Source organism: Peromyscus eremicus, chromosome 1 (genome assembly GCF_949786415.1).
Source record: "Peromyscus eremicus chromosome 1, PerEre_H2_v1, whole genome shotgun sequence".
Lineage (NCBI taxonomy): Eukaryota > Metazoa > Chordata > Mammalia > Rodentia > Cricetidae > Peromyscus > Peromyscus eremicus.
This window is the reverse complement of record NC_081416.1, coordinates 64,943,257-64,966,950: the sequence shown is the minus strand read 5'-3', so window position 1 is coordinate 64,966,950 and position 23,694 is coordinate 64,943,257. Positions and strand designations below refer to the sequence as shown.

The 23,694-nt window shown below is 45.4% G+C and overlaps 1 protein-coding gene across 1 annotated transcript; it reads left to right on the top strand.

The window, feature by feature from the left end:
• The first annotated feature begins 19,261 nt into the window (after window positions 1-19,261).
• On the top strand, window positions 19,262-20,093 carry LOC131899058 (high mobility group protein B1). The gene has a single exon (XM_059250429.1). The coding sequence runs from the start codon at window positions 19,352-19,354 to the stop codon at window positions 19,997-19,999; it is 648 nt and encodes a 215-aa protein (XP_059106412.1). The 5' UTR covers window positions 19,262-19,351; the 3' UTR covers window positions 20,000-20,093.
• Window positions 20,094-23,694: the final 3,601 nt, after the last annotated feature.

Sequence of the window (23,694 nt, the reverse complement as noted above, 5' to 3'; positions counted from 1 at the left end):
CCTTAAAAAACTTGCAACATATGCCACTAATACATCAGTAGTGGAGACAAAATAAAATCACAAGGAACACTCAAACCATACTGAAAGTGAGCAGAGAAAAGGGTAAGCAGAGCAAAGAAGTGTTGAGGGAAGAAAATAACTGGTACATGGTAATCTTGAAGCTACAACTAGATCAATAACTGTATTAAACAAAATTTTCATAAACATCTTAAACCTGCATAAAGCTACCTTAAGGGCAGATGTGATCTGACTGGATGAAAAAGCAAGGCCTTGTACTGTGCTCTGCTGAAAACACAGGTGGAAATGGGGTGGAAGTATGCAGATGGGTGTCTTAGTTCTATTGCTGTGACGAGACGACTTATAAGAGAAAACGTTTAACTGGGGGCTTGCTCACAGTGTTTAGAGGGTTAATCCATTATCATCACGGTGGGGACAGTCGTAGCAAGTAGGCAGACATGGTTCTGAAAAAGTAGCAGAGAGCTTCACATCCCAATCCACAGGCAGTAGGCAGAGGGAGGAGGGGTGGGGGAGGGCTGGGCCTAGCATGGGCTTTGGAAACCTCAAAGCCCACCCCCAGTGACACACCTCCTCCAACAAGGCCACACCTCCTAATCCTTTCTAAACAGTTCCACTAACTGAGGATCAAGCATTCAAACATATTACCCTATTGGGGCCATTCTCATTTAAACCACACAATGGGAGAGGAGGCAAATGCTTTCTTAAGGAACTTGGGAACAATCCCACATCTATCAGTTAGTACAGACCTCAGAACATAGTCTCTGGGCAAAAGGGATGTTATATGGGAACAGAGGTCAATTAGTCAAGAGCCGTGATCCTGAGCATGCAGGCAACTAATAAAAGCACTTTTAAGTATGTGCAGCACATACTGATTGGGCTGAAAAGAGGAGACGGATCCATAATTACAGTGGGATGATAACCTTCACCTTGTAATCAATGCGGCAAGTAAACAGAATCAGCAAGGACCCAAGATGGGGCTGTGCTCTGCCAACTAGATTTGATGACACTCGGGACACTTAGGCAGAGGCAGTGGCAGCAGTGGTGACAGCGGCATGAGTGGCTTTGCAAAGCAAATGGGGGACATCCACCGGGGTTTGCCAGCAGACACCAGCATCTCCTGACACTGGAAGAAATTTAAGTTGCAGGAAGTGTATTCTGTAGTCAGAAAAGAATCGAATGAGAATTCTACAACCAAAGGCTATTTAGAAAAATGCCCTCATTAGGAAATCAAAGAACAGTCTCCTAAGTTGCTTGGGGGTGGGAGCAAAGGAGGTGAGAAGGTGTTTCTCATTGAACCGAAATGAAAACACATCTCTAAACTGGGTTCCATGGCTAATGTAACATGGGAAGATTACACAGCATTAAATATTTATGCTAAAAAAGAAAGGTTTCAGATGAGAACAGAAGTTTCTTTCTTAAGTGACTAGAAAAGAATCAATCAATTCCAAAATAACCAGAAGAAGGAAATAGTCAAACTAAGGGTAGCAGGAAGGGACAGAGGATTTAATGGTCACCTTGGGGAGGATGGCACTGCGATTGGCTGCCTCTGCCCGCCAGGAGACCACCTGTGGCAGCACAGGTCAAGGCTGTGCCGGGCATCACAGCTACTCAAGTGCATTTTCAAGGGGAAGGGAAAGGCTTGTTGAGCGGCTAGCGTTGGACACACTTGCTTATCGTAGAAGGTTCTACAGGAAAATGATGCTGCCCTCAGAAGAGGTGATGGAAGAGAATCCAAGAGGCGCAGACAGAGTTAAAATAAAAACAAACAAACAAACAAACAAACAAACAAACAAACAAACAAAGCAGCTGAAGAAGCAGAGCCGCCCAACCGCTTACTCTGGGGAGAAACAGAACTTTGCTTTGTGGTTCCTCAGGCTGCTGCAGAAGGCACTGGGCTTGGGTCCTTTTCTGAGCCAATCACTGGCCAGGAAGACACGCGTTCTGATTGGACAAACCAGGGTCCCAGCCTTGGAGCTTGAGCCACAGGGACTAACTAGCCATGAGGGGAGGGGAGTTTTCCTCAGACAGACAGGGGTGCTGTGACTAGAAGAGAAGGGAGGGAGCAGAGAGGAAGCTAGGAAAGAGGCGTCCATCATGCAGAAGTAGAAGTTTGTCCATCCACCCACTCCCCACTATTTATTATGAATTTCTGTTGCCGCTAAAACCAGTGACCACAAATCCCGTGGCTTAAAACAGCCACTTAGTCTCTGGCAGACTGGTAGTCAGACACAGAGGAATCTGGAGCGCTGTCCTCCTCTGAGGATGCCAGGAAGCCCCTGCTTCCTTGTGTTGTGTGGCTTCTGTGGGTGCCGGAGTTCCTCACCTTGTGATCCTGGCCGGCATCTTCCACCTGGCACTGTGGGCAGAGTCCTTGCCCGGCTGCATCTCTGCATCTTTCTTCTCTCCTTGGCCCTTTCTTTCCTCTACTTTGCCCCTTGCAAAGACCCTCTGATGGCTGTGGATCACTGAGATAGTCCTGGATAGTTCTGCTGTGTCAAGGTCTGATGGTAAAAACACAGACTGTTCTTCAACTTAATTCCCTTTGTCAAGTTGAGGGGTTCTGAGGATCAAGACGTGGACATCTTTGTGAAGATTGTCATCCCGGGGCCACATTTAGATCTGTCTGTGAGTCAGGAAGTGTGGGATAGTGGAGAGAAGAAGAGTTGCTCTGGCCCCTGACTCAGAGAACTGCAGTGGGCTAGAGAGATGATGGTTGAGGTCAGCTTGCCCGGGCTTTGCTCCAAGTTCATTGTCTGTCTGGGAATTTTGTCTGAAATATGGAGCAGAGAGGTGGATCTTGAATTCCAGGCAGGGGAGGCAGACTACATGTGGAAGGTACCAAGCACCCTGAAATAGGGGCTATTTGTCACATTTGGTTGGTTTTAAACAAGGTCATCCCCAAATTTGTCTAGAGACAGTATAAAAACTTAAGCAAAATGGAGAGATGGCTCAGCAGTTAAGAACACCGGCTCCTCTTCTAGAGGTCCTGAGTTCAATTCCCAGCAAGTACATGGTGGCTCACAACCATCTATAATGAGACCTGGTGCCCTTTTCTGATATGGAGGTGTACATGCAGCCTGAGTACTCATAAGTAAATTAATTAATCTTAAAAAAAAGAAAATAATAAAACTCTCTCTCTCTCCCAAAACCAAAGAAACAAACAAAAGATTAACCAGAGTCCAGCAAGGGAGCAGACTTAGCCCGACATGATAAGGTGAGTGAAGGAAGTCTGAAATCACTTACACAAAATAAAGACCAGGTTTGGGAGCCAGTGGCACCAGCTTATGAGAAATGGGATCTGCAGACTAGGGACTGCTGACTTCTCCCTCAGGTTGTCTGGGCATCCTCACTGTGCTCTCAGATGAACTGAGATGATAGTCCCCCATAAACCAAGAGGCGGGTAGGTCATGCCAACAAGCTAAGGAGCCATGAGCTGCTGTGATTTCCTCCTGGAGAGAAAGGGGAAAGGGCAGAAGGTGTACTTGCCTCTGTGGGTGGGCCAGGCAGATGCACAGGGAGCCCTGTGCTCAGGGACCTTCTGTTTGTTCTGTAACCAGAAGAGGAGTCAGTGGGTATGTGGCTTGTCTCTGCCTTCCAGTGACTTACAGATGAAAGGAAGTAGGGAAGCTTTGAAGTCACGGACTGTAAAAGGAGAGTTTTAAGTCCCTTGTAAACCTGCTGTTGTATAGGCTGAAACCTGGAGTTTCTCAGACAGCATATTGGACCTTGCAAAAATGTCTGACTGCAAAGCACCCTCTTTGTTGACTTTCTTCAGAAGTGGAGGCCAACAGTGGCATGGGATAACCATAGCATTGCTTCAGTGGACAGAGCTGCACTCTGAGCTTTGTTAGAGGGAACCATATGCCCTGATTATCAAGAGTGTACACTCATTGTGGTGCTGGGAGTGATCGCCTCCCTGCCTAACAAAGGGTTATAGTGTGTGTGGTGTGTGTGTGTGTGTGTGTGTGTGTGTGTGTGTGTGTGTGTGTGTGTGTATGTGTGTGTGTTTGGAATCATGCATGCAATGGTACATGTGGATGTCTGTGAACAACTTATGGGAGTTGGTTTTCTCTTTTTACCATGTGGATCTCAGGGACTGAACTCAGGTGGGCAGGCTTGGCAGCAAGCACCAACACCCACCAAGCCATCTTGTCTGCCCAAGTGAGCTGCTTCCTGCATCATGCCTCTCCCCAGGTCTCACAGGCATGTATGTCCGCTTCACTGTCTTCACACAGCCCACCTGGGCCTTGGGGGCATTTGGGCACCTTTGTGACACCCTTCTTCTGTCTCTTCTCACATGTGTTCTTGGTCACTCAGGCAGGCCTCATCGTGGTCTCTTCTACAACTGACCTTCTCGTATCTCCCTTGCTCTACCATTTTAGGTCTTTCCACTAATTTCTTTTGAGGGGGAGTAAGAATAGAAATTCTTTATTTTCTCTGTGACTTCCTTTTCTCTTTTTATTCAGTACAAATAAAGGAAGACAACTCTAATGCTCCGCCCCCTTGTTTTCCCACTGTCTTGAGGGAATGTGTCTTCACAAATCTTGGGACATCTCTTATGGGGCAAAATGGGGCTTCATGCTGGGGGGAAACAAAAGAATTTACCTCTCACACTGGCATTGATGATGTCTTAACAAACTACCACCAGCTCAAGTGTCTTAAAAGCACATATTTATTATTGCACAGTACCAGACACCAGGGTTTCTGGAATCTAGGCAGCACTGCGTCATTCCAGAGATGTCCATGCAAAGTTGGTATCCTTGCCTTTCTTATTTGTGTGTTTTAGATGGTAGAGTCTTTGGTACATTCTTTGGCTCAGGGCCCCCTCCTTGTAATACTCTAGCTCTGAGCTTCTGTTGTGCTTCCTCTAACTTTAACTGCGACCCTTCTTATCTCCTTTCAGGGGCCTGAGGATTGCTGTGGGAATCCTAGTACTACTTGGGAGGATAATTTCCAGAGAACTTAATTGAATGACCTATGCACTTCTTAATTGTCATGTAAGGTCACACTTACATATTTCTGGGGATTGGCTTCTGAGGATCGGCTGTTGCTCTGTCTGCCTTGAGTAGATACTGTTTAGTTTTGAACTACTTAAAGGTTTTGATTTTTTTTAAATAAAATTCTATTTTAGGCAGAGAGCAGAGTAGGTGCACGTATGAATACGTATCCTATTTTATAGATCCATCTTATGGCTACAAGTATAGCTGATTCTAAGTAAGTCAACCACGACAGACTCACAGATTGCTGTCATTGGAGAGCTGCCCCAGCGTTGAATCTGGACAGCTAGCTGGCTGGAGTGGTGCTATATATTTGCTTACTTTCTACTTTCTATGTCAGGCAGGGGGTATCTAGCTCTAATCAATTTCCCCCTCATATCTGGTGGTTTCTGCTTCTTGGGATTTAGGTTCTGTCTGTAGGGTCTCAAACATTGATAGTTGTCATATCTTTGTAGTGAATTAAATAATTGACTCCCTTTGTCATTATAAATAAGTCACTTAACTGATGTTGCTTTGCTTTGAAGTTGACATCATCTAACATTAATGTTTCTACTCCACTTTTTTTTAATCAAACATTAAGTGACCCCTTTCCTATCTTTTTACTTTATCTGTGTCTAGGCAGCACATAATATACTCTTGCTTTTAGCCATTCCTGACAGTCTCTGCCTTTGAATTGGGCTATTTTACCCATTTATATTTAATGAGATTACTGATATTGTTGGTTTTAAATTTACTCTTATTATTTTTTTATCTGATACTTTTTTTCAGAACAAAAAAATTAGAACATCTTTTAATGCCTTCTTTTGGGTTAATTGTTCATTTTTATAATTCTAATTTATCTCTTTTGTTATCTTGTCAGCCATACTCTTTATTTTGTTGTTTTAGTGGTTGAGTTTGGGTTTGTAGGGTATATTTCGTATTTCTGTGTCTACTTCCAAGTGATATGATGTGGCTTCATGTCTAATTTAAGAACCTGATAAGCCCAAAGGTTTTTGTTCTGAGTCTCTGAGTCATTTCTCTGCATTTTCTATTTCCTCCTCCTCTTCTGCTTCTAATATTTCTAAATGCTTTCATAATTCTAAAAAACAGGACCTGGGTCATCACAAGCAATAACCCACTCCTAGTACTAGTTTCTATTCTAGTTAGGTAGAGCTGTCAACCAGACCCAATCTAGAGTCATTTGAGAGAGTTTCAACTTCATCAACAACTTCTCCTTCTCCTTGTTCTCCTCTTCCTTCTGCTTCTGCTTCAACTTTCTTTCTTCACATATACACAACTATAAACAATACTATACACTTGTATTTTTCATTTAAGCAGTCATCTCTATTAAGAGTTTTAAGGGTAAAAACAATTGCCTTCGCATTGTCCCACATTCCTCATATGATTTTTCCTTTTGTGCAGTTCCAGGCTTCCATCTGTTCTTATTTTCCTTTTGCTTGAAGGATGTTATTTATCATTTCTTTCATTGTGGTTTTACTACAGATAATAATTTTAGCCTTCTCATGCACCAATTTTTCCTTCATATTTGAAAGCTCTTCTTGCTAAGAAATGACTTTAGATTGACTGTGGGCTCATGCATGAGCATTGTGTATACTTGTACACATAGGTGTGCACATTTTTCCAAAAGTTTATAGACACTGAACCACTATCTTTTAGCTGGCAGTTTCTTTTATGTATGAGTGTATGTGCTTATGTGGGTGTGTGCGTGTGTGCATGCCCTTGATTGTACACATACATGTGGAGAAGGTCAGAGATTAACACCAGGTGTCTTCCTCAGTAGCTCCCCCTTTATATTTTGAAACACGTCTAACTGGGACTCCTTTATTTGGCTAACTGGCTGGCCAGCAAGCTCCACAGCTCTACCTGTCTCTGCTACCCAGACTCTGGGTCCCAGACAGGTCTACTGCTCCTGACTTACATGGGTGCCGGGGACCTGAACTTGGGTCCTCGTGCTTACTTGGTAGGCACTTTACCAACTGATCAATCTCCCCGGCCCCCTAGCTGGTATGGTTTGACGTATGCTATTGCCCTGGCCTGTTTTCTTCTCCACATATGTTGACTATTTTTCTGCTTTTAAGTTTTTCTCCTCCCTCTCTGGCTTTGAATTTACCAGTGTGGTCTTCTTCATGTTTGCTTTGTGCAAGACTGGGTAAGATTTTTTTTTTTGATCTGTAGGTAATTCATGTTTTCATCAAATTTAGAAAATGTTAGTCATGCTGCCCCCTGCCTTTCCTCTCCCAGAAACTCCCCCTGCCTGATATTTGGTCACTTGGAGCTGTCCAAAACACATGAATATTGTGTTCACTTTTGAAGCATGTTGACTTAATTTTACACAATTCCTAAGCTGGCACCTTCAACTTCAGTCACCCCTTCCACCTTTCAACATTTAGTCCGCTCTTGCATTCACCCATGGTATTTATACCAATTGCAGACCTCATGTTTTCTATTTTGAGAATTCCAGTTGGCATCTTTTAAAGAAATGCCTTGTTTGGGTCAGTTTTGATGGGTTAATATTCTTCGTGATGGAACCCTGGCCTGGGTGCCAGTCTTTGGTGGCTTTTCTTTGTAGTGTGCAGGATGTTTTTCTGTCCCTGTAAGCATTCCTGGCTTTCTTCTGTACCACGGTAGTATTCTTCTGAAATTGTTTAATGTTCTCATGGTTTGCTCTTGTGCTTTAAGTGGAGAGAAATGCTGTTTAGCTAGAGTGAACTTTTCTCATGGTTGGGTACTCCACCCTGCGCTCTGACATTGCCCTCTGGTGCAAATGGCCTCTCTTCCAAGACTAGAGTGATCTTTGGTGGCTGTTCCCTTGAATCCAGAGGAAGGGCCATTTTTTCCTGGTCTGGGGCAGCTTTCCTCATGCCTGGCCGGGTCAGCAGAGTGCTGCGTGTTCAAGAGGAACTCTGTAGCTCTCTAGAGTTTTTATTGTACACACTCTTGCTCCCTGACACTCTGACCTGCGTACTTTACACTCTTGGCTTTTGGGTACCCCCAGCCCTATCTCCTTAAGCCAGAGGAAACTGGGGCTTATCCAGCAGTGTATTTTGGCAAAATACCTTGAGAGTCTGATATGAGAAAATCACCTGTTACGTTTGCTCGACACAGTTTTCCTACCTAGAACTGTAAGTATGGATCTTAGTGCTGTGACCTGATCCTCTCTGCTCAACACTCCTCATCTGGAGGCTGCTGAGGACTGTGTCCATTGCTGTGATGTGCAGCAAGCCCTGTGACCAGCCTCCCTCCATGTCTTCAAGGTCTGATTTCTCCCCTGTCGCTGTCCAGGTTGTTCTGCCCGGAAATACTGACTATTGCTTCCTTTCTCTTCCAAGCAAGGTGCTTGTGCTTAAATGTGACCCTGCAGGTAAGTTCTAACCAGAGGTCACAGCGATTGCCCTCTGCTTCTTCCATGATATGATTCTAGTCACATCACTCAGGCCTGCTTCAGCCTTTTGATGTCTTGTGTTGTTCAGTTATCTGCATGCTGTGGTTACTCAAACCTCCTCAGATCTTATTTCCCTGTGTGATGGTAACATTATAGTATCCACAGTGATTTTTTTCTTCAATATTGGCCATTGAGGGACAAGTTTGAGCAAATTTGTGTCAAAAATTTTGTTAGGAGGGACTTTAGAGATGGCTCAGAGGTTAAGGGCACTTAATACTCTTCAAAGGGATTTGAGTCCTAACACCCACATTGGGAGGCTCACAGCCACCTGTAACTCTAACTTCCAAAGAATCTAGAGCCTTTTCTAGTCTCTGCAGGTACTCCCACACATGTACACACACACATACCCACATACATAAATAAAACAAGTCTTTAAAAATGATTAGAAAAGAGCAAAATTGCAAATTCAGGAGCCAGGTCTCACCAGGAGCGTGCATGTCCTTCTTCATGTTTTGGATGGACCCATGTGTGAGAACTTTTTACAAGTGCATATTTCAAATACAGGTGAGCCTTTGATTATATGGAGATCATCACATTTTGTAGAAGTCCTTGACCTGACAGATTTTGGGCTTTTGGAATCAGGCTGTCTTTTCAATGAGTTCTGATTCATCAAGCCACCTCTTAGAGAGTGTTTATTTAACCAACAGCACTTGTGGTGGCAAAGCTTATGAGTAGCACATCGAGTGTTCTGGGACCTGGCTCTGTCTGAGACACGCTATGGAGACTTGATTAAGACAGCTGGCATGTAAGTGCCACACCCTTGTGCACAGAACCCTGTTATTATAGAGTAGAATGAAACAGTTACTGCAAAACACCACAATTTCGAAAGTAAAGGTTACTCAAGAGCATGAAATTATTTCAAGTTAATTTTGCACTCTGCCTTTGACGCTGATTAGTGTAAAATGTAATGAAATGTAATTTTTGCTAAACAGCTTAACCAGAAGTATAGCATAGAAACCTGCAATTAGTGCTGATTGATACCAAGTCTTTCATGTGTCAGAGGAAACCTGAGTGCACCACAGTGGTTAACAAGGTGACCCTGGCAGGGACAGGCAGCCTGGTCTTTGGGAAGTGGGCCTGCCTCTGGTGTTCTATTTGTGATTATGTTCGGGGTCATAAGAACACTGCTTACCACCATCCTTCTTTCTGCACTAGGAGCTTCTGGCAGACAACAGCAGTTCCTTTGTGTGAATGTGTGTGTGTGTGCATGTGAGAGTGTGTGTCTGTGTGTGTATGAGTGTACATGTGTGTTTGTGTGCACTGTGAGACTGTGTGCATGAGTGCATGTATATTTATGTGCATTGTAAGACTGTGTGTGTGTGTGCGAGAGAGAGAGAGAGAGAGAGAGAGAGAGAGAGAGAGAGAGAGAGAGAGAGAACATGTGTATTTGTGTGCCTGTGAGACTGTGTGTCTCTCTGTGTGTATGAGTGCATGTGAGATTGTGTGTCTGTGTGTATGTATGAGTGTGCATGTGTATAGGGGTGCATGTGAGTGTGTGTGTGTGTGTAAGTATGAGTGTGCATGTGTGTAAGTGTGCATGTGACAGTGTGTGAAAGAGGGAGGGAAGTTTCTGGTTGCTGGGATGAGTCCAGACCCAGTGTCTGCTCAGCAATCATCCATCTCCCCTTCACTGTGAGCTTGTGGTGGCTCAGTCACATATGCTTAGCCATCTCACCTTGAGGGTCTCAGGAACGAGGTGCACCTTTCCAAGGCTTAGAAGGGGACTGTGTGTGCATGTCCAGGTGCAACAGGGCTGGTGGCTGATGGGAGCGCTTCTGATTTGGCTCTTTGTCACAAGGTAACTTTCAAGTTACTTCGGAAAAATTGTTCTCTCTCTTTGTCTGTCTCTGTGTCTTTCTGTCTCTGTCTCTCTGTGTCTTTGTGTGTGTGTGTGTGTGTGTGTGTGTGTGTGTGTGTGTGTGTGTGTGTAAAGTGAAAGCAATGTACACAGAAAAAGATGGAGGAGGAATTAAATGATTACAGTGGCCAAGTGGGCAGTGGCGGGGCTTCCCTTAACTCAGCCTTTTGGTCCAGATCTTCAGCTGCTTGGATGAGGTCCACCCACACTGGAGAGGCTGTGCATGTCACTCATTTCACAGACTTAAATATCAGTCTGACCCAAAGCACCCTCACAAATGTGTTGAGGACAGTGTTTGCCAAATTCCTGGGCAGGAATTGACACACAAGATTAACCGTTGTCTGAGCCAATGGAAGCGCCGAGAGTGGAGAAAATTGGTGTAGAAGGTAGTAACATCTACTTCAGGGTTGAGAATTTTAAGATTTATGAGGTGTGAATATCTCCCCTCCCCCTGCCCAGACATCCTTCTTCCTAGTGCCCAAGTAAACTGTTTCTATACCTGTTAAGAGTGAAATAAAGCCAATAGGCTCAGGTCAGTTTCTGATGACATTTCTGCCGTTTACAAAGGTAAAAACAGTTTAACCATGTAGTTTTCAAAGCAGACGAGTGGTATAGGGGGTGGAGGAAACTTCAGAATCCTCGAGGGAGTGAAGTCCTGGGCGAGCCCCGTAATTTCAGACCCATGGGAAGACAGCAAAGCCTTCAACTCCCCCCCCACCCCCCCACCCCTGGTGATGGCAAAGTCTTCCTCTGGTCCATGTGCAGATGCTGATAGCGTGTGCAGGAAAAGTCCACCATAGCTTTCTCCCCCCAGATATTTAGGGCCAGAAGACTGCTGCCTACAGAGACTGCTCCTCCCACCAACATTAGCTAAACCTGCCTCCTTTATCCAGTTGTTTATAGCAATGCTGCCTCTTGGTTCTGCTGTATGCAACCAACCCACTTCTCTGTTCAACTCTAGACAATAAACACACTGAGCTTTGGAGGTGCTGAGGCTTCTCCTTCAGAGAGAAACTATGTGCGCGTATGTATGTATGTATGTATGTATGTATGTATGTATGTATGTATGTTCTCTTTTCCTCATTCCATTGTCACTCCCAGTTAGGCAAGGCCCTCAGGCTGTGCAAGGGTGCAGCCATGCTGGTCTGAAGACTTGAACATCCAGATGAAGCCCTATAGGCTATAAGGGAGACAGGATCTCGGACAGGCCTGAAACCCTACCTTCCATACCAGCATTAGCATGCCCAAAGAGGAGGCAACAAGTCATGTCTTCTTGTCTTGCACCACTCATTCTGAAGGTCCCCAAAGCAGGCAGGTGACAGGCAGTGTCCAGGAGCTTTCCAGGACTAGACACTGGTATTTGTACTCAAGGCTCCTAGTGGTTAATACTCTGTTGGCAGATCTGGGTCTACAGAGCTCCATTCTGGTAGACAGTGGGGGCAGTAAACACCTGCTCCAGGCACAAGGATGTGAAAAGATGGTCTGGCAGGGGGAGGGGCAGGAGAGATTTTCAGACTCACCGGTGATAGCACTTGCTGGCATCACTGGACCCCAGTGCCCACCCACTCAAAGAAGTGAGGCTCTTTTGAAGTCAGCTTGCTCTACAGTGTGGAAAAAAAGTTTGGATAGGTGGCTCCCCATGTCCCTCCCCAATCCCCCCCCCCAAAAGTCTGGCCCAGTTATGTGTGTGAAGCTACCTCCTTGCTGAGTTGTCTCCAGATCCATGGCTCCTCTCTCTGACCACATCAGACCACATCACAGACTATTCCTCCTTCTGATCTGGGGCCATGGTCCAGAGCTTGCTGCCCTGGTTTTCTCAGATCATGCCCCTCTCTCCATCCATGGCTGCTTAGTTCAGTAGCCAACTTTGCGTTCTTTTTCTTGGATCTGAAGTTGTTACGCTGAGGTCAGCTATCCCCATGCCTCCTGGGTGCTCACTCAGAAACCGGTAGGAGAGGAGAGAGGCAGCTGTACATGAATATTCCAGGGCCCACGTGGAGCCTCCGAGAGTTTGTCTGTACCCCTTCTGAAGCTGGGTGTTCCAAGCAGGGCTACTGCTCCTAGGAGGTTCACACACTTCTGTAAGCTGCTGCTCTTCAGTGGCTGCCTAAGAGCTTCGAGTGCTCAGCACAGCCACAGCCACTTTTCTGTCACAGTGCCCTTTTTTCTACCATCCTTTCATGGTGGGGATCTCAGCTGTCAGTCGGTCCTGCTCTGGGGCCTTTGCTCTCTCAGTTTCGTGCTAACACTAGCTGCCTATTCAGTCTGATGTCTCCTTGTTCAGAATCCAGCAGTTGTTTTCTTGCCACGATGGGATCTGGGGACCCACAAACTAGGGTGGAAAAAATCACTACACATTCGGAGTGAGTCATCGCTTTCTGACTATGCCATGCAAGTCCCCCCACCCCACCCCACCCCCCACCCCAAGTCATCCACAGGTGTGAACAGCAAGGACAGGACGGGCCTCAGGGTGTCTAGCTGTCAGCCTCCAGTCCTGGAGAATCGACTAAAGCTGTAATTTGAGGTTGTTTAACCGGCAACGTGCATGTGTTAGCGCATGGCTTTATTTTTAATTAACTGTTTGGCACACGGTATGCGTTCTAATGTTTTCAATTACCGCATGTAATTATTTAGATATAAATTTTAGAAATGTCAAGCGAGTAGTTCCTTGGCAGAAGTTTCTTGAAAACTATCAACCAGCCATATTTCAAATTCTGTGACTGAAACCCAAGGCTTTTCAGAACATAGCTGGCATGCCCTTGGGCGGTCTGCAGGGCAGGTGAGGGTCGAGGACCGGCATCCGTGATCAATTTTATTGATGAGCTGTACTTTTAATCATGATTATTTAAAACTCTCCCAAGGTATATTGCAGGAGGGATGCATAGTTCACATTTCTGAAGACAGTTCAAAGCTTGCCTCAATGTTCTCTAAGGATATGCTTGAAGGCTTATTATATTATTATTATCTTTACATTATTTATGTGGGGGAGTATGTGTGCATGTGCATGTTTACAAGTTGTGGGTGTTGGTTCTTTCCTTCCACCATGTGGGTTCTGGATTCCAGGACTCTAACTCAGCTGCCAGACTTAACAGCAAGCTCCTTTACCCAGTGAACCATCTTGCTGACTCTAGGGAGGAATTTAAATGAATCTCCTTTCTTTATGAAGTTAAGTCATCGGTTTCAGGCCTTTCCTTGGGTGTCCTGCTCATGCTTGGCAAGACACAGGCTTGGGGCTACAGGGAGACTCAGTGAGTGACTCTTCTACTCATTGCTATGACAAATATTGACAAAGTAAATTAAAGAAGGGAGGCTTTGTTTTGGCTCAGAGTTTGAGAATGAAGTCCATCATGTGGGATAGGTATGGTGGCGGGCCATGAGACAGCTGGTCACACTTGTCCGCAGTTGGGAGGTAGAGGAAGATACTGCTGCTCAGCTTGCCTGCTTCTTTACCTTAGGTCTTGGACCCCAGCCCCTGGGATGGTGCTGCCCACATTTGGGGTGAGTCTTACTTCCCCAATAAATTTGATCTAGAAATCTCTCACAGACACGAGGGAGATTCATCTCCTAGGTCATTCCAGATCCTGTTATGTTGACAGTCAATACTAACCATCACACCAATGCTATCTCTAGGCCTTCAGGTGTTTGATGTTAGCTGGGAGGACTTCCTGTGTGGTCATGGTCAGGAGACAGGTAACCATTCTGAGGATGAATGATTTATATAAGAAAGAGATGCCTGCCAAGACCTCTGCCATTTGAGAATTCCAGAGAGGATAGACCTTTAGTACACAAGACTGTCCCAAATATTGACTGACATCTTAGGTCAGGGGAGCTGGGCAGGCTTCCAGACTTGGGGCTGGAACTGTCCTCTACAGTCCTGTCCTGGAAAGTGCCGTGAGATAGGCTCCACAGCTCTAGCTCATAGATCCACCTGCTGCACTGCATATGGTACTCACTGGTCATCTTTCTTCACCCAAACGAGGAGCACAGCCTGCCTCTTTAAAAGTGCCTCTTACCAGCCTTTGTCCCTGGAAAGGCTTCCACTGGAAAAGAGTGGCAGCCACATGGCCACTATTGGTGGGCTGGCTTCAGGCCAGTGAAGACATTGTACCTAGAGACCAGAAGTGACCTGAAGCCTCAATGTGGTCCTTTGTTAAGGTGCTAGGGGCCATTGCTCATATCTCTCTGGGTCTCCCAGTTGTGTCCAAGAAAGATGTCCTTCTCCAGGCTCCAACTCATAAATCTAAAGGCTGTCTCTCCTACCTATCAACAGTTTTTAAAGAAGGGTGTAGGGGGGCACTCTCGAAACCATACTCCATTCTCCAGAGTCTTTAAAGATTGTATGAAATGTCAGTTATGTTTGTCCAGAGATTCAGAACTTAATCTCACCAGTCAGGCTGGATAGCTACTTCCTCCAACTGTTAAAATGTGAAAAGACATTTAGGGGTGACCTTTGCTGTGTTTACTTCAGCTTTTCTTAGTGGAATTTGCAGGATAGCAAGAAGGATATAGAAGAGGATTTATCTGCTCCGGGAAGCATTTTCTCCACTGGAGACAGGGCAGAGACTATGGAGCCCTAGTACCCAGCTTGAGACCAAGTGTGTGGTTTGCATTCAAAACATCTTATGATGAATACATAGGTGGATGAATGGAGGAGTGGATGGATGGATAATGGATGACAGATGATTGATGCATGGATATAAGGATGGATGGATAGGTGGGTAGATGGGTGGGTGAGTAGACGGATGGGTGATGGATGAATGGATGGATAGATGATAATTATGCATAAAAGCCTGAGTTCTTCACTTTTGAGTGGAGGTATAAGGATGGGGGCACAGTTGAGTGGTTCATGGGGGAGCAGCAGATCCTGGGCTATGAAGCCTGAAGGAAGAGGGTTACTTGAGAAATGGTGGTTGTTGTCTTTGTGGGGCTTTTGAAGAAGTGAGTCTGTAGCTGGAGAATTTCTCTCCAGCTCCCGCCACCAAGTCCCGCCAGTCTCAGAACCCACTTATAAAATAAACACACAGACTCTTACATTATTTAAACTGCTTGGCCATTAGCTCAGGCCTGTTATTGTCTAGCTCTTACTCTTATATTTAGCCCATTTCTATTAATCTTTACTTTGCCACATGGCTCATGGCTTACTGGTACCTTACATCTTCCTTGTCCTCATGGCGGCTGGCAGTGTCTCTCTCAGCCTTCCACTTCCCAGAATTCTTTTCCTTGTCCCACCTATACTTCCTGCCTAGCCAATGGCCAATCAGTGATTTATTTACTGACCAATCAGCAACACACTTGACATACAGACCATCCCACAGCACTTCCCCTTTTCTTTTCTTAAAAAAGAAGGTTTTAACTTTAACATAGTAAAATTACATATAACAAAACAATTATCAAGCAAGAATTACAGTTATAATATTAAAGAAGAGATCCTATCTATCTTATATTTGTAAGTTTAAGGTTTTATATCTAACTTATCTTTTATTATAACTAAGGAAAATTGTAAGTATCTAGTCTTTAACCACATCAAAGACCTCAGAAGGATATACTACTACCTGAGAAATGGAGAAGGATATAAGCAACTTTTAGGAGTCTTGTAGGGTAGACAGAGACAGCTGGCAGCCTGGACAGTCATTCAAAGTTCTCTTGTAAAGTTGGGGCATCTGTCTTCAGCCCACAGGCCTAGAGTCTCTTATTCACTTTTCTCTGTGTCCTGTAGAATGTCTGGCAGTTTTCTCTGCAAAGCAGGAACCTGAAGGACCATTTTGTCAAGCAAAGTTCAGTGGTCACCTTTGTATGGGTCCTGCATGTCCAGTTGATCAGGCAGTCCAGGCAAGAACAGTTTCTTGCCCAAATGGCTATTTTTGTCAAGGTGAAGATAAACTCCGTATGGAGTGTCTTCGATGCCCATCCTCCTCTCTGAAGTAAATCGGTGCTGTCAGGAGCAGACATGTCTCACTGTCCAGAAAGTCTAAATTTTTAAAACATTTTAAATGCCATATTCTGTAGGTCTTTGAAGTGTTTGAAGACTACCTATCTATCTGAAATATAACTATGTATACCTAGAAGACTTAACTAACATGGCTACAAATATCATTATCATAGATGACTAATTATTAATCTATTTTTTAATTATCCATTATAATTTTAAATGAGTTACATAAACATAATACCTCAAACAAGAATAGAAATATATATACAGTATAACAAAATTAAGTTTAAACTTGTATCAATAAACTAAAATCTATAGCGATGTAAAACATTTTAAACAAGTTGTTACTCTTTAAAAGTAGGTTCATTAATCTACCCTTTCATCCTATCATATCTAAACTATCCCCTTTTTTTCTTTAGAAAGAGATTGTATTTATAATCAACCTGCTTTAAATAAAAATATTGGTTTTTGTCTGTCCCACACCGGAGGGCTCTTCTGATTTGGGACATAAGAATCTCTTAACCATTTTTTTTTTTTTTGAGCAATATGTCTGGGTTTAGAGGGGGAGTGAGCCAATTCCATCTCTAAAGCCAGCTTGGTATATTTGGGAATTTGGGCGTAGCTTCTCTTACTACTTCCTGCTGGAGGGGGGCGCTGTATCTTATGGGGACACGAAGAAAATTTTAGGATCATGGAGTAGTCCATGAGGCTGTATCGTCTGAGCCAGTTGCCTTGAAACCATTCTGGATGTTGAATCATCTGGGCCATGGTGTCACTGGAGACCTTTCAGGGGGTCTTGGCTGGTCAAACCTGATGTATCTTAATCTGGAACAAATCCATAGTCTCTGGCTTTCTGTGGAAACAAAAGCAGAGACTCTTTTCCAAAGCAACATATCCTTATATCCAAATTTTGAAGTCAAGGTACCTTTAAAATATACATTTTGGCATAACTCAACAGCTTTTACAATCAAATGTTTTTCTGCAGTTACGAATATCAAAGAGAACATAATCCAGATTCTCTGTGTGGTAGTCATCTTTACGTGTTTTTTTTTTTTATATTAGCTTGAGCCTATTGCTTTAAACTGCAGCCTTCTAAGCCTGAAACGGCGCTGGCGCTGTGGCTGCTGGCTCCGCCCACTTCAGCTTCCCAAAATGGCAGCAGTACGTTTTCCGCCAGCTCTGGGAGCCATCAACTCTCAGAAATAGTGGGTCTATGCTTCTATCAAAGCAGCGTGTAGCCCAGAAACCTCTTTTTTTGTTTTATTCCAGCAAAGGCTAAATCCATGCAGCTTAATGTGCCACTTGCAGAGGCCTCATTCCTGCCATACGGCGGCAGGTCGAGCACACACTCTAGGAACCCGCCAGTAGCTCAAACCAGCAGCTGCCGCTCATTTGAGAGAGACAATTAGGAACTGTTTTTAGCTCCGTTTTAGAATCTTTTTTCTCAGATTTTAAGTGGAAATTCTTGCCCCACGTTGGACGCCATTTGTAGCTGGAGAATTTCTCTCCAGCTCCCGCCACCAAGTCCCGCCAGTCTCAGAACCCACTTATAAAATAAACACACAGACTCTTACATTATTTAAACTGCTTGGCCATTAGCTCAGGCCTGTTATTGTCTAGCTCTTACTCTTATATTTAGCCCATTTCTATTAATCTTTACTTTGCCACATGGCTCATGGCTTACTGGTACCTTACATCTTCCTTGTCCTCATGGCGGCTGGCAGTGTCTCTCTCAGCCTTCCACTTCCCAGAATTCTTTTCCTTGTCCCACCTATACTTCCTGCCTAGCCAATGGCCAATCAGTGATTTATTTACTGACCAATCAGCAACACACTTGACATACAGACCATCCCACAGCATGAGTCTGGGTCATCAGCAAGAAAATCACATTTGAGAAAGATGGGAGGAGAGAACCTAATGGGGAAATGGCTCGTGATCTGGTTCCATGGGAATCTGCTCTGTGAAATAAATGGGATTGACGGTGCCAGATTTTGAAGCTCAGAGTCCCTGTCTTTGAGGAGCAGGAGGCATCGTGTGGGATCATTAAGAGTAGATGTGGCCATAGATTGTTTCAGAAGATGTTTTTTGGAAGCTAAATCCAGAGTGCCCTAGAGAGGGGGAGCCGGGGAGTTACAAGTAATGAGAGTGACATAGTCCCCAGGGTGATGAGTGGAGCAAAGAATGGCCTTCAGGGTCCTCCCTCCAAAGTGCTCCAGCCTCAATGAAATTTAATGCCAGAACATTAAGGCCAACACATTCATTAAAAGGTATGACTTCTTTTTCATTTGTGAGCATGTGTGTATGTGCTTGCTCAGGTGTGTGCATGTGTGTGTATTCGCCGACATGTACATAAATACAAATGTGTGTGGATATCAAACCTCAGATGTATTCTTCAGGGGTCATCCATCTTGTGTTTTGAGACATGATCACTTACTTTCCGGGAACAGGCCCAGCAGGATAGACTGGCCGGCTGACCAGATGCAGGGATCCACCTCTCTCTGCCTTCCCAGTGCTCGGATTACAAGTGCATGCCACCGCACCTGGCTCTTTTCCCTGTGGGTTCTGAGCATCAAACTCAGGTCATTGTGCTTACATGGTAAACATTTTATTAACTGGTATAAACATCAATCTGCTCCAGTAGAGAATGACTATTTCCAGCTTGGTAAAGACTCTGATGTCAGTACAAGCTGCTCAAGCCTCCAGATATTTGTCCAGAAGCTGGTAGAGTCTCCTGAGTCGTAATTATTGCTTTCCTCATCAAACTGTGATCTTTGCAGGGTAGGGATCCTGTTTTGGCTGTCCTTGTCCCCTGTCACATGCACAGTCTCTGTCATTTAAATCAATATTGGCTGATGAGTATAATTCACCAGATACCCTGCAAAGAGGAGCTGATCCCAATTACGCTGAAGGAAAACACTTTGGAATGAATGATACACGTGGTCTTGCACCTTCTGTGCCTCTCAATATCAAACAAAGTTTTGTGTTCTACTTTGTTAGAAATAGATGTTTGGGCAGTACATTGAGCTCCATAGAGACAGCGCCGGGGCAAGCGCGAGCCGGACGGGCACTGGGCGACTCTGTGCCTCGCGGAGGAAAATCAACTAAACATGGGCAAAGGAGATCCTAAGAAGCCGAGAGGCAAAATGTCCTCATACGCATTCTTTGTGCAAACTTGCCGGGAGGAACACAAGAAGAAGCACCCGGATGCCTCTGTCAACTTCTCAGAGTTCTCGAAGAAGTGCTCAGAAAGGTGGAAGACCATGTCTGCTAAAGAAAAGGGGAAATTTGAAGACATGGCAAAGGCTGACAAGGCTCGTTATGAGAGAGAAATGAAAACCTACATCCCCCCCAAAGGGGAGACCAAAAAGAAGTTCAAGGACCCCAATGCACCCAAGAGGCCTCCTTCGGCCTTCTTCTTGTTCTGTTCTGAGTATCGCCCCAAAATCAAAGGAGAGCACCCCGGCTTGTCCATCGGGGACGTGGCGAAGAAGCTGGGGGAGATGTGGAACAACACCGCTGCGGACGACAAGCAGCCCTACGAGAAGAAGGCTGCCAAGCTGAAGGAGAAGTACGAGAAGGATATCGCTGCCTACAGAGCTAAAGGAAAACCTGATGCGGCGAAGAAGGGGGTCGTCAAGGCTGAAAAGAGCAAGAAAAAGAAGGAAGAGGAAGATGAGGAGGAGGATGAAGAGGATGAAGAAGAGGAGGAAGAAGAGGAAGACGAAGATGAAGAAGAAGATGATGATGATGAATAAGTTGGTTCTAGCGCAGTTTTTTTTTCTTGTCTATAAAGCATTTAACCCCCCTGTACACAACTCACTCCTTTTAAAGAAAAAAATTGAAATGTAAGGCTGTGTAAGATTTGTTTTTAAACTGTACAGTGTCTTTTTTTGTATAGTTAACACACTACCGAATGTGTCTTTAGATAGCCCTGTCCTGGTGGTATTCTCAATAGCCACTAACCTTGCCTGGTACAGTCTGGGGGTTGTAAATTGGCATGGAAATTTAAAGCAGGTTCTTGTTGGTGCACAGCACAAATTAGTTATATATGGGGACAGTAGGTTTTTTTTTTTGTTTTTGTTTTTATTTTTTTTGTTTTTTTTTTCATCTTCAGTTGTCTCTGATGCAGCTTATACGAAGATAATTGTTGTTCTGTTAACTGAATACCACTCTGTAATTGCAAAAAAAAATTGCAGCTGTTTTGTTGACATTCTGAATGCTTCTAAGTAAATACAATTTTTTTTATTAAAAAAAAAAAAAAAAAAAGAAATAGATGTTTGTTCGAGATATCAATTCCCTGATTCCCTCATTTTATGTAATGAAGGCAATCACTCCCCATATCCTCCCCAACATGATTCATTACAGCCTTGAGGTGCTGATAACTATCATCAGGGTGAATGTGACCCAATCATCTGTGGTGGGTACCGGCGCAGAATGAAACATTGCATCTTTGATCCCATGGATGTGCATAAAGTTTTTTCCAGTGGGACTTGAAAGTCAATCAGACCAAGGGACAGAAACATTAACTGAAAGGAAGGATTAGGAAGTGACAGTGTCCCACTGAGGCACCAAGGCTTCCTGTAGCCCCCACACAGCACACTCAGAATACTGAGGGTCCAAATAGGGCAAGAGACTCACAGGGGGCCTCCTGGCTATAAGCCTCAGCCTTTTTGAGAGGCCCTGAATGGTGATCCCCAAGATCATCCTGGCTCTGCCCACTAGAGTCCTCCCCGATCCTTGCACTGTTCCTGGCTATGTCTGAAGGGTAAGTGTGTCAAGGTGCTGCACTGTCTTGGCCCCAAGTCCTTGAGGTGTGGAGAGAAAAATCAAGATGAGCTGGTGGGGCAGGTGTCCAGAGCGACTCATCGGCTGTAAACGCTGCCTCTGTAAAGCACTGTGAGGCTGAAGGTTTTGGGTGGTAGGAAAGTATCAAGCTCCCTCAGTAGTGAAGACCCTGTTTAATCTTTGATTCTGAGTTCCTCCCTCTAGTGTGCTCTATGAAGCCAACTCTAAGGAAACAGTGAAGGCCTTCCTTGCCACCCTTTCACAGATTGCTTTCAGGGCAACCTGGTCACCCCACCAGAGGCCTCGGAGCCTCTGAACTTTATTCTGTTCCAGACTGACTGCTCCCTGCCATTTTGCTGGTCAATTGCTCAGGGAATTTTGACCAAGTGCTTCTGAGGCCAACATCTAAGATGGTCTAAGAGAAGGTGGCTTTTCTCTTGTTTCTTTGGAGATCTGAATAATGTCAGGTCCATTCTAGCCTTTAACAATCGGCACTTCTGGGGCTAAATGAAAACTCATTTATTTCAGATGTGTCAGAAAGAAGCTTCGTGTAAGTCAAAATGGAAACCACTGCATCCCTGGAATGCCGTGATTGGAAACCTTGGCTGTGCTGGGCTTCTGAAGCCTAGGCATTGTTATCTGATTTTTACTTCTGACACTACCGTAGATATTCAAAATGCAGCATGAGTATGTCTTAGCATTTTACCCATTGAGCATGCTTACATCCCTTATCTAAAGATGGACACCGCCGTTTTCCTCCTCCTGGGCTTTGGGCCAACCTCCTGTAGAGGCAGCTGCTCTGTGAAGTCTCACATTTAGGTTGAGGGTGGACATGGTGCAGAGGAGGCTGAGACGTCACTTCCCAGAGCTCAGGGTCTGGGGTCAGATGCACACAGGAGCTCTGGACCTGTATTTTCCCCATGAGCTGAACAGAGGAGGACCCCACACAGCATGCAGGTCCCTTTCAGAAATGAGAACTGTGGTCCATGGACTTCTGTGCAGAATGTGTGGAAGAGAAGCCCCTGCTGGTCAGAGGAGGGATCCCAGGGCTGGAGGTTAGAAATGAAGAATGGAAGGTGATGTCTCATGACTTCAAGGTTATGGCCAGGTGCTCCGTGCCTGATCTAGCTGAAAGAATGGCATTGGCTCTTGTCCCCTCCCCTCCCTGGGTTCCCATATTGTCATCTGTGGGTAAGAATGCAGCACTTCCATGAAGCAGGTGTTTTAGGCTTGACTGGATGGTTAAGTGAGGTCAGATGGTTTCTGTCAAGCACGAAGCACAGTCTTGGCACTTCGTAGTGATAACCAGGTGTCAGCACCTGTTTCTAACACTCAAGGGCCACTGGTGTTTTCCCATATGCCCCAGGGGGCTAGCAATACAATGACATGAGAGGTGTTATCCAGCTTACTATAACTGAGGTGAGGCTCCTCCAGGGCAGCCCCCAGGCCCAGGCATTCACCCAGCCAGGGTCACGGCCTTCCCAAACACAAGGGCTCTTGTGCTGCCAGGCCGTGCCAGTCTGTCTCTTCCAGTCTGCTTTTGTTGAAGTCATGCCAGGTTTGGAAATGAGCAATGAGACCTGTGTGTTGGCTCCGTTCATGGCAGCTCAGCAGCAGAAGCTCGGCCGTGCAAGAGCAGCAGATGGTCACAGAAAAGGAAGCCATGGACTGGTGCTCTCAACAGGAGCCAGGCATGGGGGCATCAGGAAGGGAAACAAGGGAGGAGTCAACGGTATTTCCCTAACTTGACCTAGCAACACCTCCCTAGTCCCACTGCAGCCACGTGACATCCTTTATCAACCTTGCGTCATGCCATTTGTCTCCGAGGAGGCACCCTGTCTTCTGCCGCCACTCTCCTGCACTCCACGTGTAAGAGCAAATGTGAGTTCTCTGCGTTTGTGCTGCCCGTCTGCTAGAGTGGTCCAACATGGCCTTGTTCTGGTCTCTCGAGTGCTCAGCTCCCCTGCTTTCCTCTGTGCCGACAGCAGTAAGGACACTGGCTGGCAGCCTGAGCACTGACCATCTCTAACGCCCACCTTGGACAGAGGACACCAGTGTCCTGTCTCTACATGGAGCGTGAGGACACAGGTGAGGATGGAGGGCTGAGACGCAGGGCTGAACTTCAGACTCCCACCTCTGCTTCACATCCTGGCAGCTGGCAGTACCTCCTCAAACCCTGATCCTGATGCACATGTGACATGTCCCAAACCAAAGGCCCTAGATTTCCTCCTTAGTCCACCAAACCCCAGCCCTTCCTGATGCTTCTCTGCCTACCCATCAGCTGTTTTCTGACTTCCTGTCCTATCCCATCATTCCTGTGGAGACACACCTTGACTTTCCTCCTTCCTTCCGTTTAATTCAACCCTCAGATCTGATACTGGCGGTGTGACCTCATCACACACCTGCCTGTAGAACAGTTCTGCTGTTGTCTTCCGAGGTGTGACGTCATACCTCTGCTCTATGCTGCAGCCCCAGCCATCCCTTCCCTCCCCTTCTGAGCAAGCAGCCTTCAGGGTCTTGTATCTTAGGATTCCAAAATAGACTGGAAACCTCAATAGCTTCCGGGTTTCCACACCAGAGAAGTCCCCTAGGGCTAAGTATCAGGAGCCCCCTCCCCCCACTCTCCTGGTGTGTGTGTTCCTTCTGGGACACAGGCAGAATGAGG